The sequence below is a fragment of the Chrysemys picta genome, chromosome 1, assembly GCF_011386835.1.
Source record: "Chrysemys picta bellii isolate R12L10 chromosome 1, ASM1138683v2, whole genome shotgun sequence".
NCBI lineage: Eukaryota > Metazoa > Chordata > Testudines > Emydidae > Chrysemys > Chrysemys picta.
This window is the reverse complement of record NC_088791.1, coordinates 338,370,176-338,390,177: the sequence shown is the minus strand read 5'-3', so window position 1 is coordinate 338,390,177 and position 20,002 is coordinate 338,370,176. Positions and strand designations below refer to the sequence as shown.

Here is a 20,002-nt window from a genome sequence, read left to right as displayed (position 1 = left end):
TAGTTTACTGTACCAACAACTGCTAATGTTTTGTCCACTGCATTGTACAAAGCCCAAAAATTAGGGGCCCAATAAGCATGGCAGAGGCCTCTCTTGAAAGGGAAAAGACGTGAAATGACTTGAGGTAGTTGGCCCTGTAGGGAACAAAAAGAATATACGAGGACCCATATTCAGAGATTCTTCACAATTTTTTTAAATTGTTCAACTTTGTTTCTAAGAACTTGTGTACACTACCATTTAAGGCAATGTAACTTATGTTGCTCAGGGGTGTGAAAAAGCCACCCCGAGTGACGCAAGTTACATTGACCTATGTGCTGTCCACCAGCACCAGGTTGGCGGGAGACGCTCTCCCGTAGACATAACTTCCACCTCTCGTTAAGGTGGAGTAATTATGCTGATGGGAGAGTGCTCTCCTGTCGGCATAGAGCGTCTTCACCAGGTGTGCTGCAGCTATGCCGATGCAGCACAGTAGTGTAGACTAGTCCTAAAAGAAAGGTTAGAGGGCTAGGGAATAAGGAGTCATTACCAGTACTGCAAAGGGTCCCAATGAAAGAGCAGAAACAAGGCAGACAATCAATCCCAGCAAAGTTATGCGAAGAAAGCTGAAGCTGCTCCACTTGAGGGATCCATCTACAGAAAATTAATATTTGTATTAACAGAGATATTTGGGGAGGTATGGGAAGAGGAATGGGAAGCAAACAAATTGACTTTAGTAGTAAAGAAGCTAGTACGAGTATCACCCTTTAAGTGAATATTTTTAGACGGTAAGTAGTATATTGTCCAACAACTAGGTTTACAAATCTCAAAGTTATACCCATTTCTCAACTGCTAGAGAGCTCTACTTTAATTTGCTAGTTTATTATTTGTATTATAGCAACACCTAGGAGTCTCAGTCTTGGACCAGGACCCCACTGTACTAGGCACTATACACACACAGAACAAAAAGACAGCCCCTGCCCCAAAGAACTTACAAGCTAAATATAAGAGAAACAGATGGATACAGACAAAGGAGTAAAAGGAAACAATGACACAATTCTGTCAGTGTGACAGTCAGAGGTCTGAGCACACCAGTAGCTCAACCACTGTCAAGTCTTCTCTAGGCTTCAGAGCAAAAGTAGAGTTTTAAGGAAGGTTTTGAAGGTGGATAATGAGGTAGCTTTGCAGATGTTTAAAGGGAGCTTCCCACAGCCATGGGAGAAAGCACAAAGGTGCTTGTTTGACCTTTAATAAGTGGATGATGGAAGATGGCATGATTGGCCAACTGGAGGTGGGAGTCTGCTTTTCAATAATTAATGAGGGAAGATAGATAGGGTGGGGATATATTGTGAAGGCCCTTGAAAGTGAAGACTAGTAGCTTATGTTTGATATGAAGGGATGAAAGAGGGATCGTGAAGGGATGAAAAGAGAGGGGTGACCTGGTCAAAACGACAGACTAGGAAAATTCTTTGCACCAGCATTCTGAATGACTATCAGCAAGGCAAGACTGCATTTGTCAAGACCAGAGAAAAAGATATTCAGCAACATGAGAGATGGTCTCTTGAATTGAGACAGTTTGATCCAGCAAGTCTCTCTCATTTCTAACTATTTTGACATTAGTCTAACAGTCATTTTGAAAATGTAGCAATAATGCTGGTTTTGCTTTTCCAATAACAAATGTTATCCAGTTTTATAATAGATTGTGAAATACATAGATTTGCTATATTTATAGAAAATCTTAGGCAGCTATGGTTTAGAATGAGAATGCCATTACTTTCAGCTTAGAATGCTTACATTTTTTACACACCACTTATGAAATACTGTGCTCTAACTGCTGCTACTTTATGAGCTTGCATCTTCAACAGAATAGAAGGAACAAAGATAGCCCTTAGCAATATTTAGTGTATGCATGAGGAAAAGGACACTTATTGCCATGATAAATTCAAATGGACCATTATTTCAAAGTAGGTCTTATCAGGAAAAATTAAATTCAGTTTACCTACATCTATTCTTTCTGATACCTAACTTGAACTTTATGGTCATTGACTTTATTCTGGTAATACAACATAAATGTCATTTTGCCAGTGAAATGTAAATATCTATGACCATTAGTTTGAGACCGGTGACCCCTTTGGAAATCTTACACATAGCCTGCAGACCCCCAGGGATCCATGGACCACCGGTTAAAAACCACTGTTCTATGGTAACGACAACTTTTCACGGATCCCTTAGACAGTCTGCGGACCCCCCGGGATCCATGGACCACAAGTTGAAAACCACTGATCTAGCCATCCTACATCTCTCCAGAATAGCTTTCTATAGCACTCAAATTGTTCCTAGTCTTGGCTTGACTTGAGTCTTCAGAAGTACGGAAATGACTTGTGAGAAAGAGAAGCTTCTACCAGAGCAACTTCAAAACCAGTCTCCAATAAAATACTTTAAGTCAAAGCTTCTATTTCATTTTCATCCACTGAATAAATGTGGACTTATCACTACCCCATCACCATACTGCTTCATGCCAAGGTAATATGTCAGACTTATAAAAGAGAATTTCAAGGACAATAATGACAGGTTAGCACTGAATGTAAATGTCATGTCTTTCTACACCTCCTGGGCCCCCTTCTCACACATCATTAATACAAAACACATTGAGGAAGGATCAGTAACTTACCTGCCTTATTTTCAGTGAAACAATAGGATCGTAGCAAATATACACAATAGGCTGGGGCTACATAGATGTAGATGTGTTTGAAATGCAGGAGAACAGCAAAAAGAAGAGCACCCTCCAAATGCCTTTTCTAAATGGAAAAAAAAAGTTGTAGAGATGGAAACCCCATGAGAGCTGCATTTAAACTCACCCTACCTTAACACTAGCAGTTTCAAAGACGGCCTTCTTCCATTGCCTAAAGCATCAAAACATTTCATGTATGAATGCAGGGATGGGTATTCTTTCCATTTGCCTAGAATAAACAACTAGGCCAGCGCAGGGTAGATTCAGGTCACAAGATTATTCTCTTGACCTTAAAGGGTGTTTGGAGCCCAGGGGATCCCTCATATCTCCCCAGCCTCAGAGATAAACCCCCTTCCTCAGGGTAATCTTTCCTGCCAAAGGACTGGTAGCTCCCTCATGTAACAACTAGGAAGAAGTTGTGTATTTAAACAGCAATACATGAAGCTCATTCCCTCACAGGGGGGCAGATATGCTCTCTCCACAGCACAGCTAATATTTTATGGCCAAGTGAACTAAAAACCAGAACAACAAATACTAAGAGATCCAATTCTAGTGGGCAGCAGTTCAGAACTGCTCCCACTTATTAGAATAGGAGCAGCCCCATGATTAAGGTTAAAAGTCTTGTCACAGGACAACAAAAACATTGCAACTTGATTTTATGGTTACCTGAAATAATCGAGCAACAGAAAGAAGCATCAATCCAAATAAAAAGCCATTGTACTGAAAGTGAATATCTGAACTTGTGTCAAGGAAGAAGTTTTTTACCGTTAGTTTGCTTGGACAGAATCAGAAGTCCACAATCAGCAAACAGATCAAATGGAACTATAATCAAGGAAACATTCCTAAATTATTACTCCAAGTTGGCTATAAAATTACCTTTTTGTTATCCGTTCTAATTAGAAAATATAAAAGCTGCAGAGCTTAACCTCACTGAGAAATTCTTGGTTACATGCAGGTAATATAGCAAAGTGTTAGGTGTAGTATGGAACTCAGCAAAAAACACTACAAACAAGGTTATTATGCTAAATGGATTCAATTATACTCCGCTATCCTCTTCCACCACCATTTTCACTTGATGAAAAATCCCCCCTTTTCGCTGAAGTTTTAAATGCTAGTCTCTTACCAGAAGTGACTTAAATGTTTGAAGCAGACATATTCAAGTGTTTGAGTTGCCTATGGAGAGGGCCGTGATGAAAACTATCACAAATGGTTATTTTCTGCTGCCATGCTCCTTCTATATTTCCTCACTACATACAACTGAAAGAATGGTAATGGCATGCTGGAAACTTGGCATGGAAATGGACCTCACTGATGAGTACATATTCATGGTAAAGGGTGAAAAATATCACTTTAATCTAAAGTCATGGATGTTCAAAAATTGCAGCTAAAAATATAATGACAGAGTTCATACTTCTTGAAATGCACTGCCACTAACAAGTGCTCCTAACTAGATCAGTGCACATTTTGCCAAGACTGACTGATGCCTGCTAGATCTGTTAGTTAGCATTATCATTTTCTACTTCCTCCTTTCTTTTAAATGAAATGTTGAAAATCAAAGGCAAAGAAAGTTAATTCAAGTTCTAGGTTGCACACTAACAAATCAAAGTCTGAAAGAGTCTGCTAGGCTGACTGCCCCAGAGTCGTGGACCCTCTGAACCCTGGAGAAGTTTAACCGTCTCTGTGAAACTTCAGGTTTGCCAAATCAGTAAATAGCTCTAGTTGTAATCCAACTCTTTGGAGCTATATAATCATGATCAGAGAACTTTTACAAATAAACTTTGAATATATTGTTACAATGAAACTTTACTCAGCTGAGACCTCCCTGAAACCCAAACAGTAACACAAATATTGCAATCAAGAGTGATGTTATTAGTTCTGACAAAGATATTAGATACTGCCAGTGGGTTTTGTACATATTGTATTTGATTTGTTTAAAATCTTGCTAGATTTTGACAATTAACTGAAAGGATACGATCCACAATTAATAAGCCAAAGTTCCATAAGAGCAGAACAGCAAGAACAAACATCGGTTTTTCCAGAAGTTCTTTTCCAGGTCGTTTCCCATTTACATATCTGCAGCATCTGAATGAAAGAAATCAAACAGTAATACAGAATTATTTATTTTAGCACCAATGTATATTATTAACACGGAAGATGATCTCTTCAGGGAAGTTCTGCCACATGCCAGTTACTAAAAGTGATAGCAAATTCTTGATAATTCATTCAAATTATCAAAGAAAAAAATAATTTATAATGACTTATACGGTATAACTGGAAATATGTTTTTCCTAAAATAGGAACAGTTTATTTTTTTAAACACAAAACTCTGAAGGTCTGACAAATTCCCCAAGAAGAAAGTATCAAACAGAATTTAGAAAATTATAAGGGCTTAAAGGTTAAGAACAATAATTTTAGATTTTTTCCTTGTCTACGTTACAACCATAACCTTTTATTATTAAATCAAGGAATTTTTAAAATCTAATTTGTTTTTTGCATTCTCTCACCTTGGAGAAGGAAAATATAGTAGTCAGCATAACTTTTATTTACTTTACAGTCAGTAAGTTTTATTACCAGGTTCTCATGCATTACCACACTACAGTGTTTGGAATGCAACATGCAAGGTAGTATTTATTTAAAAGTTATTTCCATTGGACTTTAAAAAATACAGAATCTATGACCATACTCTTACTGAGTGGAATGTTGTTGTAAGACTTTGCTATTTCTAAATCACTCTGGTGGGCCACAGGTTTTTGTTCAAAATACATGCTCTCTCCCTGCTCCCAACGTGAGAGATTACACACACTCTTTGCCCTCCCCCAAATCCATGGTACATTTAAATATGCTATGAACTTTTATTAAGACTGCTTAACTAATTGCCAATAAAAAGTTAAATTTGGAAGACAAGACCAACAGCAAAAAATGGTTTAATATGTGACAAGATGTTAAAATTACATGAATGAGATTCTTTCATGTTTAGAATCGTAACAGGGTGAAAAAAGACTTAGGTCATCCAGTCTGAGCTTTGAATTCCTTCAGAATTCTTAAACTACCAAGTACATTACATATAAGAGAAGGTAACTAATGTCTAAAATAAATTTAATTGTGCCCACAACATTAGACTTCTCAGATAAAAGAGGAAATAAGGTCTTCTATCTTAGCTACACGCCCCCACTTGTTCCTTTAATAGATTTAGCCAACTGTGTTCTTTCCACACATTTGCAAGTCTATATGTAGACACCTTTGTGATTACCACCTGCCCATTTCTGAAAACTCAATACTTTAAACAGACACCCCACTATCCCCAGAGAACAGAACACTGAGACTTACTCATGGGCTGCATACACAAAGAGAATATCTGTAAAGATGACAGAAAGTCTTTGGAAGAAGACTGTTGCCTGACTGGAGTAGTTCAAATTTTGGATAACCAGCATTTCCTGGTCAAAGTATTTGGCAACGTGTGAAAGTGCAAATTCAAACCAAGCAAAGAACGGAGGATAATCCAAGGTCCACTCAGAAGTTGCCTAAAAACAAAATAAGATTTACCAATTTAGAACTGAAGATCAAGACAGCTGCTCATAGAGATTTATATACAGAAAAGTTTGTCATATGGGATTAATTGGTATGTTCACTCCAGTAGTCAGTATCAAACAAAGGCTAATACCTTTGATTTCAGTCCTACTTCACAATGGAATTGAGCAACTGTACAATGCTGAAAATGATTTCAGCAGCTCTGCTATGAGATGGTAGTGTTTATGGAGGAACTGGAAGTCTTTTGGTGTTGGCAATGGGTAGGTATGGCAGAATTCACATTTCATTTTTTTATAACTGACTGATAATATCATTGTTTATTTAAGCATTTTTTCAATTTTGATCAGTTTAAATAATGAACAGGAGTACTTGTGGCACCTTAGAGACTAACAAATTTATTAGAGCATAAGCTTTCGTGGACTACAGCCCACTTCTTCGGATGCATAAGTGGGCTGTAGTCCACGAAAGCTTATGCTCTAATAAATTTGTTAGTCTCTAAGGTGCCACAAGTACTCCTGTTCTTTTTGCGGATACAGATTAACACGGCTTCTACTCTGAAACCTTTAAATAATGATAAATTATTGGGGCAGGGTGGACAGAATCTAGTGACAGTAGGCATTTAACTTTTTGAATCTCAAGCTTTATAACTGTTAAAACACAAGTTATCAACATCACATGTCAAAATATACAAAGTAAATATCCTTAAAACAAATTAATATGTTCTCAAGCAGCATTTTTCTTATTTTGCTTACCTGTAAATTTTGATTATTATCGATACTAGAGTGAAGGCAGTATAAGAACCTATAACAGAACAAAACAGCTGTCTCTTCACAAGTGTGCCAATTATTTTTCTGATGTGGACTGATGTCCACTGTGAACTGCTTCATTCGGGTTCTTTCATACTGTTCCTGTCTCTGTTACTCTTGCTTGGTATCACTTAAATCTATGCACTTTAGTAATAACTTTATTCTTAGTTTGACTACAAGCCATCTCACGGTATATGTCAAAATGATGTGTGTCTCCTCAGCTAAGCTAACAGACTGGCATGGCAGTGAGCTGACACAGTTTAAGCTTTAGTAAAGCTCTCCCGAAATTTCTGAGACCAAGTAACATCATGTCTTACAGTTCTGGGTGCCCTGAGGAGAAGATCACACTAACACAATGGGGTCCTGATCCATGATTGGTATCCCTGGGCATTACCGCAAAACCTCCACTAACTACTGACCATCAGTATCCATGATGTATATTTTCTGTGAAGAAAGGACTTCATTCGGGATGTCAGACTGGTGTCTCTAATAAGCACAAAATTCACACACAATTAAAAAGCAAATGAACAGAACAAGAACTTACTTCATAGTACCACTGAGAGACTGGTAAATTGTGAGTGATGGCAAGCCAGTTTCTATGTACTTCAAAATCTGTGGAATGACTGCAAAGAACATGGACATTAATAATAAGGTATGTACAGATTTAAAGATTAAAAAATCTTTTTCAAAGTATTCAACCATTTACAGGTACACAGAAAAGAATCAGAAAGAAACTATTTGTGTTGCTAGTCCAGTGGATTTAGCTGCATTAAAATCATAGTAGTAATTAGGCAATTCTAAAAAAGCAGCCTGAGTAGTAACGATAAGAGAGCTTGGGTCATCTTGGTTTCTACAAATTGCTAACAAGCAGGAATATTAGGATCCAGTTATAGCTCTCAGTTTTGCTTGGCATCAGGAGCTGAAGTTCCTGTTTTGAAGTCATGCAATTTTAAAGTAATCATAGAAATATAGTGCTGGAAGTCAAGTCCAGCCTCCTGTGCTGTGGCAGGACCAAGTAAATTTAGATCATCCCTGACAGGTGTTTGTCCAACCTGTTTTTTGTTTGTTTGTTTGTTTGTTTTTAAACTTTGAATGATAAGGATTCCACAACCTCACTTGGAAGCATATTCCAGATCTTATAGTTAGAAAGTTTTTCTGAATATTTAACATAAATTTCTCTTGTAGAAATCTTGCAGATTAAGATCATTACTTCTTGGCCTACCTTCAACTGACATGAAGAACAATTGATCACTGTCTTCTTTACCACAACCCTTAACATATTTGAAGACTTATCAGGTCCTTCTTCATCTTCTTTTCGCAAGACTAAATAAGCTCAGTTTTTTAAAATGTTTCCTCATATGTCAGGTTTTCTAATACTTTCATCATTTTTGTTACTCTCTCCAATTTGTCCAATCTTTCCTAAAGTGTGGCACCCAGAATTGGATACCTTACTCCACTGGTTCTCAAACTGGGGGTAGGGACCCCTCAGGGGGTCGTGAGGTTATTACATGGGGGGTCACGAGCTGCCAGCATCCATCTCAAACCCCATTTTGCCTCCAGCATTCATATGGTTTAAAAGTGTTTTTAATTTATAAGGGGGGAGGGTGTCACACTCAGAGGCTTACTATGTGAAAGGGGTCACCAGCACAAAAGTTCGAGAACCACTGCCTTACTCCAAATGAGGCCTCACCAGTGCCGAGTAGAGCAGAACAATTACCTCCCATATCTTGTATATGACACTCGTGTTAATATACCCCAGAATATTAGCCTTTTTCGCAACTTCCAGCACATTGTTGACTCATTCAGTTTGTGAGCCACTATAACCCCCAGATCTCTTTTAGCAGTACTACCACCTAGGCAGCTATTCTCCATTTATTAGTTGTGCATTTCATTTTTCCTTCCTAAGTGAAGTACTTTGCACTTGTCTGTATTGAATTTCATCTTGTTGAATTCAGACCAATTCTCTAATTTGTCAAGGTTGTTTTGAATTTTAATCCTTTCCTCCAAAGTGCTTGCAACCCCTCCCAGCTTGTCGTCATCTGAAAATTTTATAAGCACGCTCTCCATTCCACTTTCCAAGTAATTAATGAAAATATTAAAAAGTACTGGACTCAGGACTGACCCCAGTAGGACCCCACTAGATACACCCTCCCAGTTTCACAGCAAACCATTGACACTCTTGGAGTTCAGCTTTGACCCTGTTGTGCTCCCACCTGATAGTAATTTCATCTAGACCACATTTCCCTAGTTTGTTTATGAGAAGGTCATGTGGTACGGTGTCAAAATCCTTACTAATATTAATACACCGCTACCCCGATATAACGCTGTCCTCAGGAGCCAAAAAATCTTACCGCATTATAGGTGAAACCGCGTTATATCGAACTTGCTTTGATTCACAGATTCTAGGACTGGAAGGGACTCCGAGAGGTCATCGAGTCCAGTCCCCTGACCTCATAGCAGGACCAACTACTGTCTAGACCATCCCTGATAGACATTTATCTAACCTACTCTTAAATATCTCCAGAGATGGAGATTCCACAACCTCCCTAGGCAATTTATTCCAGTGTTTAACCACCCTGACAGTTAGGAACTTTTTCCTAATGTCCAACCTAGACCGCCCTTGCTGCAGTTTAAGCCCATTGCTTCTTGTTCTATCCTTAGAGGCTAAGGTGAACAAGTTTTCTCCCTCCTCCTCATGACACCCTTTTAGATACCTGAAAACTGCTATCATGTCCCCTCTCAGTCTTCCCTTTTCCAAACTAAACAAACCCAATTCTTTCTGCCTTCCTTCATAGGTCATGTTCTCAAGACCTTTAATCATTCTTGTTGCTCTTCTCTGGACCCTCTCCAATTTCTCCACATCTTTCTTGAAATGCGGTGCCCAGAACTGGACACAATACTCCAGCTGAGGCCTGAGTAGAGCGGAAGAATGACTTCTCGTGTCTTGCTCACAACACACCTGTTAATACATCCCAGAATCATGTTTGCTTTTTTTGCAACAGCATCACACTGTTGACTCATATTTAGCTTGTGGTCCATTATAACCCCTATATCCCCTTCTGCCATACTCCTTCCTAGACAGTCTCTTCCCATTCTGTATGTGTGAGACTGATTTTTCCTTCCTAAGTGGAGCACTTTGCATTTGTCTTTGTTAAACTTCATCCTGTTTACCTCAGACCATTTCTCCAATTTGTCCAGATCACTTTGAATTATGACCCTGACCTCCAAAGCAGTTGCAATCCCCCCCAGTTTGGTATCATTCGCAAACTTAATAAGCGTACTTTCTATGCCAATATCTAAATCGTTAATGAAGATATTGAACAGAGCTGGTCCCAAAACAGACCCCTGCAGAACCCCACTTGTTATGCCTTTCCAGCAGGATTGGGAACCATTAATAACTCTCTGAGTACGGTTATCCAGCCAGTTATGCACCCACCTTATAGTAGCCCCATCTAAATCGTATTTGCCTAGTTTATCGATCAGAATATCATGCGAGACCATATCAAATGCCTTACTAAAGTCTAGGTATACCACATCCACAGCTTCTCCCTTATCCACAAGACTCGTTATCCTATCAAAGAAAGCTATCAGATTGGTTTGACATGATTTGTTCTTTACAAATCCATGCTGGCTATCCCCTATCACCTTACCACCTTCCAAGTGTTTGCAGATGATTTCCTTAATTACTTGCTCCATTATCTTCCCTGGCACAGAAGTTAAACTAACTGGTCTGTAGTTTCCTGGGTTGTTTTTATTTCCCTTTTTATAGATGGGCACTATATTTGCCCTTTTCCAGTCTTCTGGAATCTCTCCCGTCTCCCATGATTTTCCAAAGATAATAGCTAGAGGCTCAGATACCTCCTCTATTAGCTCCTTGAGTATTCTAGGATGCATTTCATCAGGTCCTGGTGACTTGCAGGCATCTAACTTTTCTAAGTGATTTTTAACTTGTTCTTTTTGTATTTTATCTGCTAAACCTACCCCCTTCCCATTAGCATTCACTATGTTAGGCATTCCTTCAGACTTCTCGGTGAAGACCGAAACAAAGAAGTCATTAAGCATCTCTGCCATTTCCAAGTTTCCTGTTACTGTTTCTCCCTCTTCACTGAGCAGTGGGCCTACCGTGTCTTTGGTCTTCCTCCTGCTTCTAATGTACTGTAATTGATCCGTTGGAGTGCACAGCCCCGCCCCGCCGGAGCACTGCTTTACCGCATTATATCCGAATTCGTGTTATATCGGGTTGCGTTATATCGGGGTAGAGGTGTATATATCCTATCTACTGATTCCCCCTACCCACTAGGCTAGTAACCCTATCAAAAAAAGAAATTAGGGTGGTTTGGAATTATTTGTTCTAGACAAATGCATGCTGGCCATTCCTTTATAACCTTGTTATCCTCCAGGTCATGTAATAGCTGTTAGAAATATAGACATAAAACAATGGAGAACATACAACATACATCGCTAAAGAAAGATCTACTTTGCATAGGACTAATTTAGTTTATAATGTTTTACCATTAGCATTACTACTTATTACAAACCTTACTCTAGTATCAGGGGGTAGCCGTGTTAGTCTGTATCTACAAAAACCTTACTCTAGTTGCTTGGCAACAGAAACTATTACAAACAAGCAATTTGTACTACAAGATGACTTGAAAGTGTAAAGAATTTTTTAAAATAAAGTATTGGCATCAGATTTAAACATTTTGATAACACCATTCCCACCTTAATGAACCCATCGCAAAGACGCACTGCAGCGCGTATTCATATTGTATAGGGAGCCTGACAACTGAAAACAGTCCCAATTTACAGAAAAGCTGACTCCTGTTACTCAGAAATGTAAAAGCTATTAGATACAATATTGGAAGATTCATGTCAGATGCTGTTCTGATCTGAAACAGCTGTCTGCCAAATTATTAAAGTTGCATTATAAATATGTAATGCTTTTGGTTACCTCAAGGGTAAATTGTCTTAAAGTTCTAGCGCTGTTACAAAAAGGTCAGTTTTTTAGTCCTTTGCTCACATTACAAAATTAACAAGAAATGTATTTAAAAATCAAACCTTTCTGCTTTATAATTGCAGAATCAAACTTCACATGAACGCAAGAGAAAACTTTTATGTAATATGAAACAGATCGAAGCATCAGACAGTATTAATAATGAGCTACTCCAACTAATACTTATGAACATACTAAGGAAATGAATATGCTCATATTTAGCAAATGAAAGTGTTCATACTTAAGTTTTAAGTTTGAGTTAAAAGCACCTGTGCTCCATTCATTTATAAACTTTTGAAAATCCCACTCTGTAAATGTCTGAAACAACTATGTAGTTTAAGAGTAGAAGCATCTTTTGTTTACTATTAAACTTCTCACAAAAAGTAAGAGACTTCACACTGTATCTTTAAAACAAATTTTAAGAGAGTTTAAAAAAAAAAAAACATAAATGTCCTCAGAGGTTTTACTCAAGGCTGTCTATTTTGCTCTTCTTTGAGGAAAGAAGAATTCATACTTTGATCCTCTAGCACAGATTTGAAGTGAGGTTTTAAGAGGTCAAAACAACCATCAGGCTGCTTAGGAACATTCTTAATACCCTCTACAGAAGGTGCCAGGTAACATTGCTCTCAACTCTCTGTCATCATTACAAACCCAAATTTATTCCCAATCAGGACAAATAAAGAAGATGGATTCTCACATCATAATTTGTCTCAGAAGTGATAAATTATTAAACTGAAGTACAATATTAGAAACAATAAATACTCCCACAACGCCACATCAAATAAGTGTGCAGTCCTATAAATAAATTAATGGAAATATCCTATCTCCTAGAACTGGAAGGGACCTTGAAAGGTCATTGAGTCCAGCCCCCTGCCTTCACTAGCAGGACCAAGTACTGATTTTGCCCCAGATCCCTAAGTGGCCCCCTCAAGGATTGAACTCACAACCCTGGGTTTAGCAGGCCAATGCTCAAACCACTGAGCTATCCCTCCCCCCTATTAAATAGCCTCCTTCCATCTTGGGGCTTGGTAACTTGAAGTCATCAGTATCTGTGCTAAAAGCCTAGAAATTTTGAAACTCATATGCAGAATTTAGTCTCACTTTAATGGGTGACAGATAAGGCCACTAGTGTCAAGCACAAAGTAAACCAAACGTGGGCGTTGGAAAAGATAGTTGACTCTCAGGTGACCTGATGCCCAGCTCCTCCAGCACGAAAAGAGAGTGGGAGGCAATTTGCAGCCCAAACCAGCACAAGCTAGTACAGCATGTAACTATTTATGGGTTGCTTTGGAGGTGTAGCCTCACTGCCAGGCCAGGAAGTTGCCAGCTAACTCCATAAACCCCGGGGCCCCGTTCTCTGGGTGCGTGTAAGGTAGTTGCACTCGGCTGTGAAGAGCCGTTGCACTAATACAGGATCCCTGGCAGGAGCCCCAGAGCAGCCCCCACACCGCAGGACGGCGGCATGGGGAGGCTCGGCCCCACTGCAAGTCAGCGCCGGGAGGCAGCGGGGGGTTCTCCCGCAAGGCGGCCCGCGCCAGGAGCCCCTGGCCCACCAGCGCGGGGAGGGGCGGCGGCGCCCGGGGCACCACAGGCTGTTACGGCCACGCGACACTGCCCGGGTGGTAACCAAGGCAACCAGGGACCGGCCGCCTGGTCCCTGAGGCACCATAGCTCCCCCCGCCCAGGGGCTGCAGGTCGGGGGGGGGGGGGTGGAAGCACTGGCCACGGCGCACGGCTGCCCCGGGGACGGGGCGGGACACGGACAGACAGAGAGACATGGCGAGGGGGAGGCTGTCCCGGCCCGGCCCCGCGGCCCTTACTAGGTCGGTATGAGGAGACATTTGAGAAGGGAAACCCCGAGCGCCAGAGCCAGGAACCAGCAACCGCCGCTTCCACCCGCCGCCGCCGCCATGACACGCCGCTCACTGACAGCTCCGCGGCCACCACTGCGCACGCGCAGAAATTATCCGCGCGAGCCCGCCCGCCTAGATTGTTTGAAAAACATAATCCTGCGACCATATCGCGCATGCGCCAGCGGCTCCCCCCCTCATTCCCAGGACGCGTGCGGACTGCGCACTCCGCATGCGTTAGCTCCCTGGGGACAGGTCGACTGCGCAGGCGCTAAGGGGGTGTCTGTAAAGTGGGTTTTGCTTCAGTCCTGAATGAATATAGTTTAGTACTATCACGCTGGCGCATGGGGTCAGTACTCACTGAAAGGGGAGAGTAAGCAGCACTCTTCAACGCCACTTCCTGCACCAGGTGGATTTTACCTGGTCTCCCACCCAAGTACTGGCTTGACTTAGATTAGGGTGAGATAGATATGAAAGAATTTCAGCTATGACGTATTAGGGCTGCAACCCTTAGAGGTGTGCAGCAGCTGCATAGTTTAACCACACACATAAGCACATCCTACTGTGATTAGAGCGTCTTGTAAATGCTAATAATTATCACACCTTTGCAAAATTCTACTTGCCTATTGGAGTAAAAAATAATTAGTTTTCTCTTCCCCTATCATATTCACTCCCCAGGGGAAAGGGAGGGAGAATCAATCATATTCTACCTGCGGCCAATACACTTTAAGGACAGTTTTGCAAGGCTGCATTAATAATGATTAATATGCAGCTGCCTCCAGCGTTCCAGTGATTGTCCTTCCCAGCAGTGGAGGATAATGATGAGCTGAACTGGGTGGGAGAGCAGCAGGCTCCTCCCCTCCCCCTGAGCTGGTGCAAAAACCAGCCCTTCTCCCACCCAAATTATATCCTATGTGCCCAGAATTATTTGTGTGTCTAGTGGCTTCTGAGTAACTTCCAAAGCAAGGCTTGCACAGTAGGATAGAGGGGAAAGCATTGGTGAACTCACTGCAGCTGCAATGCTTACCGCTTCCTGTCATCATTAGAAAAAAACCCACTAAAGAATACATCAGTTCAGTTGGAGCTGAGTTAAGGAACTTATCCCCAGGAGTTGCAACTAATTGGTACAACTAAAGCCCTAGGTGGCTGTGAGATAGGGTGACCAGATATCCCGATTTTATAGGGATAGTCCCGATATTTGGGGGGTTTTCTTATATAGGTGCCAATTACCCCCCACCCTCTGTCCTGATTTTTCACACTTACTATCTGGTCACCCTACTGTGAGATGTTTTTTATAGGTTTGCAGGCTCAAGACTTTTGATGCCTACAAGAAATTGCCAACTGTTACAGAGCTGGGTGTGTTTGTGTGAAGGTGACACTTGCATGTCATCTTGTGAGCTCTCTGGAGCAGGGAACCATCTTATTACACATTTGGAAAGCACCTAGCGGGTGCTACATTAATGCAAATCATACAAACAGTATTTAAATTGGCTTCTTTTCCTTCAATGCAGCTGCTACATCAACATCATATAGGTTGTTGTTCAAATTTAGGGACTGTGAAGAGCCATGGGTTGAATAGCAGTGTTGCAGTATCTTTGCAGGAATTGGTGCTAGAGGACAGAACTGTTCACTGTATAATCGATCAAACCTTAAAGGGTCTAATACAGTAGTTCTCAAACGTTTGTTCCGGTGACCCCTTTTATAGAGCAAACCTCTGAGTGTGACCCCCCCCCCTTATAAATTAAAAACACTTTTTAATATATTTAACATCATTATAAATGCTGGATGCAAAGCAGGGTGTGGGGTGGAGGCTGACAGCTCATGACCCCCCCTGTAATAACCTCGCAACCCCCGAGGGGTCCTGGCCCCCAGTTTGAGAACCCTTAGTTTAATGCATCCATACTAGCCTAGCTTATAGCCTAGTATTTAAAATGGCTTGTGCTTCTGCTTCATGTCCACATTAGGATTATTCTAAACCAGTTTGGTTGCATTGCCTTCTGGTAGGTATTGCAGAATTCCTAGTGCAGCTCTCAGCACTAGTGCCTTCTGGGCGGTAGTATTATGATAATGTGCTATATAAAGTCCTAGAGAGAGGGAAATAAGCTACAACTTCAGAAAAAAGCATTACATTTTCATTTGCAAACAAATTTATGTCCATCACTGAATCTGGCGCACCACTCATTACATTTTATTTACTTATTTTTGAAATACACTTTTAGTAACATTATTCAGAAAAGAGCTATAGTCAGAAAAAGGTGAAACAAATTTAAAATGCACCATAAACTCTGTAAGAGTTAGAGGAAATAAAACAGCTTCTGATATTTTTCAGTTAAGCAGCTCTCTTAACAAATCTGGGACAAATTCTGGCCAACTAGAAAATCCTAAATCCAGGAGCAAGAAAATGGGGAAGAGAGTGCCCAGCAGCCCATTCCTATACTCCTAGCTTTCTTTAGAATCCATGGATCTATCACACCACTCCACTCCTAATGTTGTCTAGGATAGGAGCCATCGAGGAGATTAGGGAGCATGATCTGCATGTTTATGGCCCTGACATACAGCCCATCCCACCCAGAAAAGTTGGATCTGGATGTTATTTGAGAATTTAGCCTGTAGTATTAAGAGAGTTAAATATTTAAAAATAAATCAGTGTCATTTCCTATACTTTAAGTATAATGGCATCTGGGAAAACATCAGTCTCTTTCATAGCTTCTCCATTTGTCTATGAAGCATCAATGCGTAAGATGATCCCAGGTTTAATTTACAAAGCAGTGTTAGTAGAGTCCTTATTGCATGGGTTGAAGATCAAATTTGCCACTCCCTATAAACCTAATACATAGCTCATGGCAGCCCTTTCTCCATAACAGTAGAGTGAGGGTAAATCTGATTAATTGCAGGTGTTTATTGCCAGCAAATTCAAACAGGCAACAATTTCTATCAGCTATCAAGGCAGAGAGTAGTACAAGCAGCTAGAATTGTGCATACATTTGATTACATTAATGTATGTGCAAATTAGGCATTGGTCTCTGGCAAGTTACCAATGTATCTCTCAGTGTCACATTGTTTGGACACCTTCAAGTTACAGAATAATAGAAGATCTGAGCTGAAAAGGACCAGCAGGGTCATTCCAGTCCCAGCCTCCTGCCTGGCAGCCTTGGGAGCAGGATCTTCTTTGAATTATTAATCCCACTAGGATATTATCTACCCTATTTCTGAACATATCTAGGTCATTTATCCCCCTCTCTCTCAAGACAAGACCTCACACTTCCCATCTTTAGCTTTATACTGCTACTCGTTATGTCACCACCATCACCTACAGGAACAAACCCCACTCCTACCTTCTGTTCACCTCCCTTAATGCCTCCTGGTTATAGACATTAAGTTCCATCTCTTCAGATGTCATCTGCTCTAGTCCCTTCATCATCTCAGAACCGTCTCCAACTTGTCAATTTCCATTTTCAATGAGCCCCGTAGCATATGCAGAATTACAAGAGTAGTCCTTCCCAGGCTCTAATAAACTGCTTCACAGTAACTTTGTCATACAAGAGATCCCTTTGTGTTGTGCATACAGCCCTGGCTGGCAAAGGCATTGCATTATGAGCGCATATTTGATTTATTAACTACCCTCTCTGGTGTTTTTCTGCCCTATTATTTCCTAATGGTCTGCCATTGGTGGGGGTCTCAGCACTTTATTGAAGTATGATTGAGCCTCATTTTGCCAATGGAGGAATTGAGGCATAGAGAGATTAAGGCCATGTCTGTACTACCGCGGCCCAGCTATGGTGCTGGAATTGTGCTGCTCAGTACCATAGTGTAGATGCTTCCTACATTGATGGAGTGGATTTTTCCATCAATGTAGTCAATCCACCACTCCGAGACGCGGTAGCTACGTTGATGGAAGAATTCTTCCATTGGACCTGGCGTATCTACACTGGGGCTTAGGTCAACCTAACTACAACACTCAGGGTGCAAAAATGTTCGTAGCCCTGAGCGATGTAGCTAGGTCAATCTAGTTTTTAACTGTGGATTAGGCCTAAATTACACATGGCGAGTTAACAAAAACAACAAAGAGTCTGGTGGCACCTTAAAGACTAGCAGATTTATTTGGGCATAAGCTTTCGTCGGTAAAAAACCCACTTCTTCAATAAATCCACTAGTCTTTAAGGTGCCATCGGACCCTCATTGTTTTTGTGGATACAGACTAACATGGCTACCCCTCTAATACATGGTGAGTTAGTGGGAGTCAGTCTCTATAATGCCTTTAAGAAAAGCAAGTGTAAACCTCTCCCATATGAGCAGGCAGCATTTTCCATCCACTTTGCCTAGATGTCAGTGACCCTAGTATATAGCAGTGGGGAACCAGGCTCAAGTGTTCTAGGCTCTCAATCCATGGTCTACAGTTTTTGTACCAATTTAACTTTTTCAATTGGAGTGGGATTTATTTTTTTACCAAATCAGCACAATGCCTGGTGGGCACAGTGATACCAGTACAAAATAGCCTCATACCGGTATAGCTTGTTTCCCTCAACTTATAGGAATAAACTTCATTGGTATAACTAAAGGTTTCAGAGTAGCAGCCGTGTTAGTCTGTATCCGCAAAAAGAAGAACAGGAGGACTTGTGGCACCTTAGAGACTAACAAATTTATTAGAGCATAAGCTTTCGTGGACTACAGCCCACTTCTTCGGATGCATATAGAATGGAACATATATTGTTCCATTCTATATGCATCCGAAGAAGTGGGCTGTAGTCCACGAAAGCTTATGCTCTAATAAATTTGTTAGTCTCTAAGGTGCCACAAGTCCTCCTGTTCTTCTTTTTATTGGTATAACTGCATCCATATCAAGGATGGGGAGAGGTATAGTACTGATATAGTTAAAAATCAGTGTAACCCCCTCTAATGTGGATGGAATTTGTATGTGGGGAGTCTTTGAACAGGCCTTTATTCATTAAACCGAGATCTCCAGTCCCACCTGGATCACCCTGAATATGAACATTGGACTATAACCTATGGACTAATTCTGAATGATCTCTTTGCAACAACTACAAAGCTCACCATCTCTGCTATAAAACTGATCTCAGAATGGTACTCATGTCTGTATGTATACTGATCTTTTAACCAATACTCTCTCTCTCTTTACTTTTTAAATAAATCTTAGTTTAGTTAATAAGAATTGGTTGTAAGCATGATTATTGGGTAATATCTGAGTTATATATTGACCTAGGTATGTGGCTGGTCCTTTGGGATGAGAAGAACCCTTTTGTTTGATGAAATTGGTTTTAAATAAACACTCATAATTAAATCTAGGGTCAGGGTGTTTAATCTAGGACTGGAATACCTAAGGAGGCTGCATTTCTGACTTCTTGTTAGCCAGTGTGGTGAGACAGAAGTTTACATTTGTTGCTGGTTTGGTATATATCATGGAAGAATAACCACCAGATTTGGGGTGTCTGCCCTTTTTCCCAGCAGCTTGTCCTGAATTTGGTATTCTCAGTTGTGACCCACTGAGGCACAGTGACAGTATTCTCATCTCATTCCTAATGACATGGGTCTGTAGCCTTACCAGCTCTTTATGCCCATCTAATCTTTCTCAGACGCAGCATCTGCATTAAAGAGATTTTCTCACGTACAACTCCCTTTACGTAGATCCTACCACAGAAGAAGACATCACCTGATTTATTAGTACTAATACTTAGCATTTGTAACACCTATATGTTTCACAAACATTAATTAAGCCTCATAATACATTTGAGGCCCGTAAGTACTTTCCCCTCCATTTTACAGATAGTGAAATAGACGTTGGAAATATTGAGCCAGAGTCTGAGCTGGTGTAAATGATTGGGGCTCCACGGACTGCTGCAGAGTTACACCTTTCGAAGCTTCTTGAATTAAAAATGTACAGAAAAATAAATTTCTACAGATTAATATTCCTTTTCTCCTGACAGATGAAAATGGTGTCTGCATATCAGGTATAATTGAAATTCTGTGGTTAGAGGGTAGGATAAAAACCTCCCCAGAAACTCTATAAGCACTACTTCCAAATTAATTTTATTTGCTTTATGACACAGCTTTGGTTAGAGCAGGCAGCTTCTGAGATCTTGCAGGTCAAACTATTCAGAGG

General features: G+C 40.6%; 1 protein-coding gene across 7 annotated transcripts in view; it reads right to left on the bottom strand.

Moving 5' to 3' along the window:
* The window catches only part of ALG8 (ALG8 alpha-1,3-glucosyltransferase), a 52,956-nt gene that overhangs the window by 10,349 nt on the left and 22,605 nt on the right, over positions 1–20,002 (bottom strand). For 2 of the 7 annotated variants that reach the window (XM_065595962.1, XM_065595946.1), the window contains exons 2-8: positions 7,586–7,664; positions 6,035–6,228; positions 4,680–4,789; positions 3,374–3,441; positions 2,648–2,774; positions 527–630; positions 14–134 (exon numbers count right to left, since the gene is read on the bottom strand). In XM_065595962.1, coding sequence (XP_065452034.1) covers positions 14–134; positions 527–630; positions 2,648–2,774; positions 3,374–3,441; positions 4,680–4,789; positions 6,035–6,138 — 634 coding nt within the window. In that variant the 5' untranslated portion in view covers positions 6,139–6,228; positions 7,586–7,664. Of the gene's footprint in view, positions 135–526; positions 631–2,647; positions 2,775–3,373; positions 3,442–4,679; positions 4,790–6,034; positions 6,229–7,585; positions 7,665–8,263; positions 13,758–13,854; positions 14,018–14,245; positions 14,265–20,002 lie in introns of those variants that run through there. The other 5 variants (XM_065595957.1, XM_065595968.1, XM_005290565.4 and 2 more) reach the window with 5 other exon arrangements.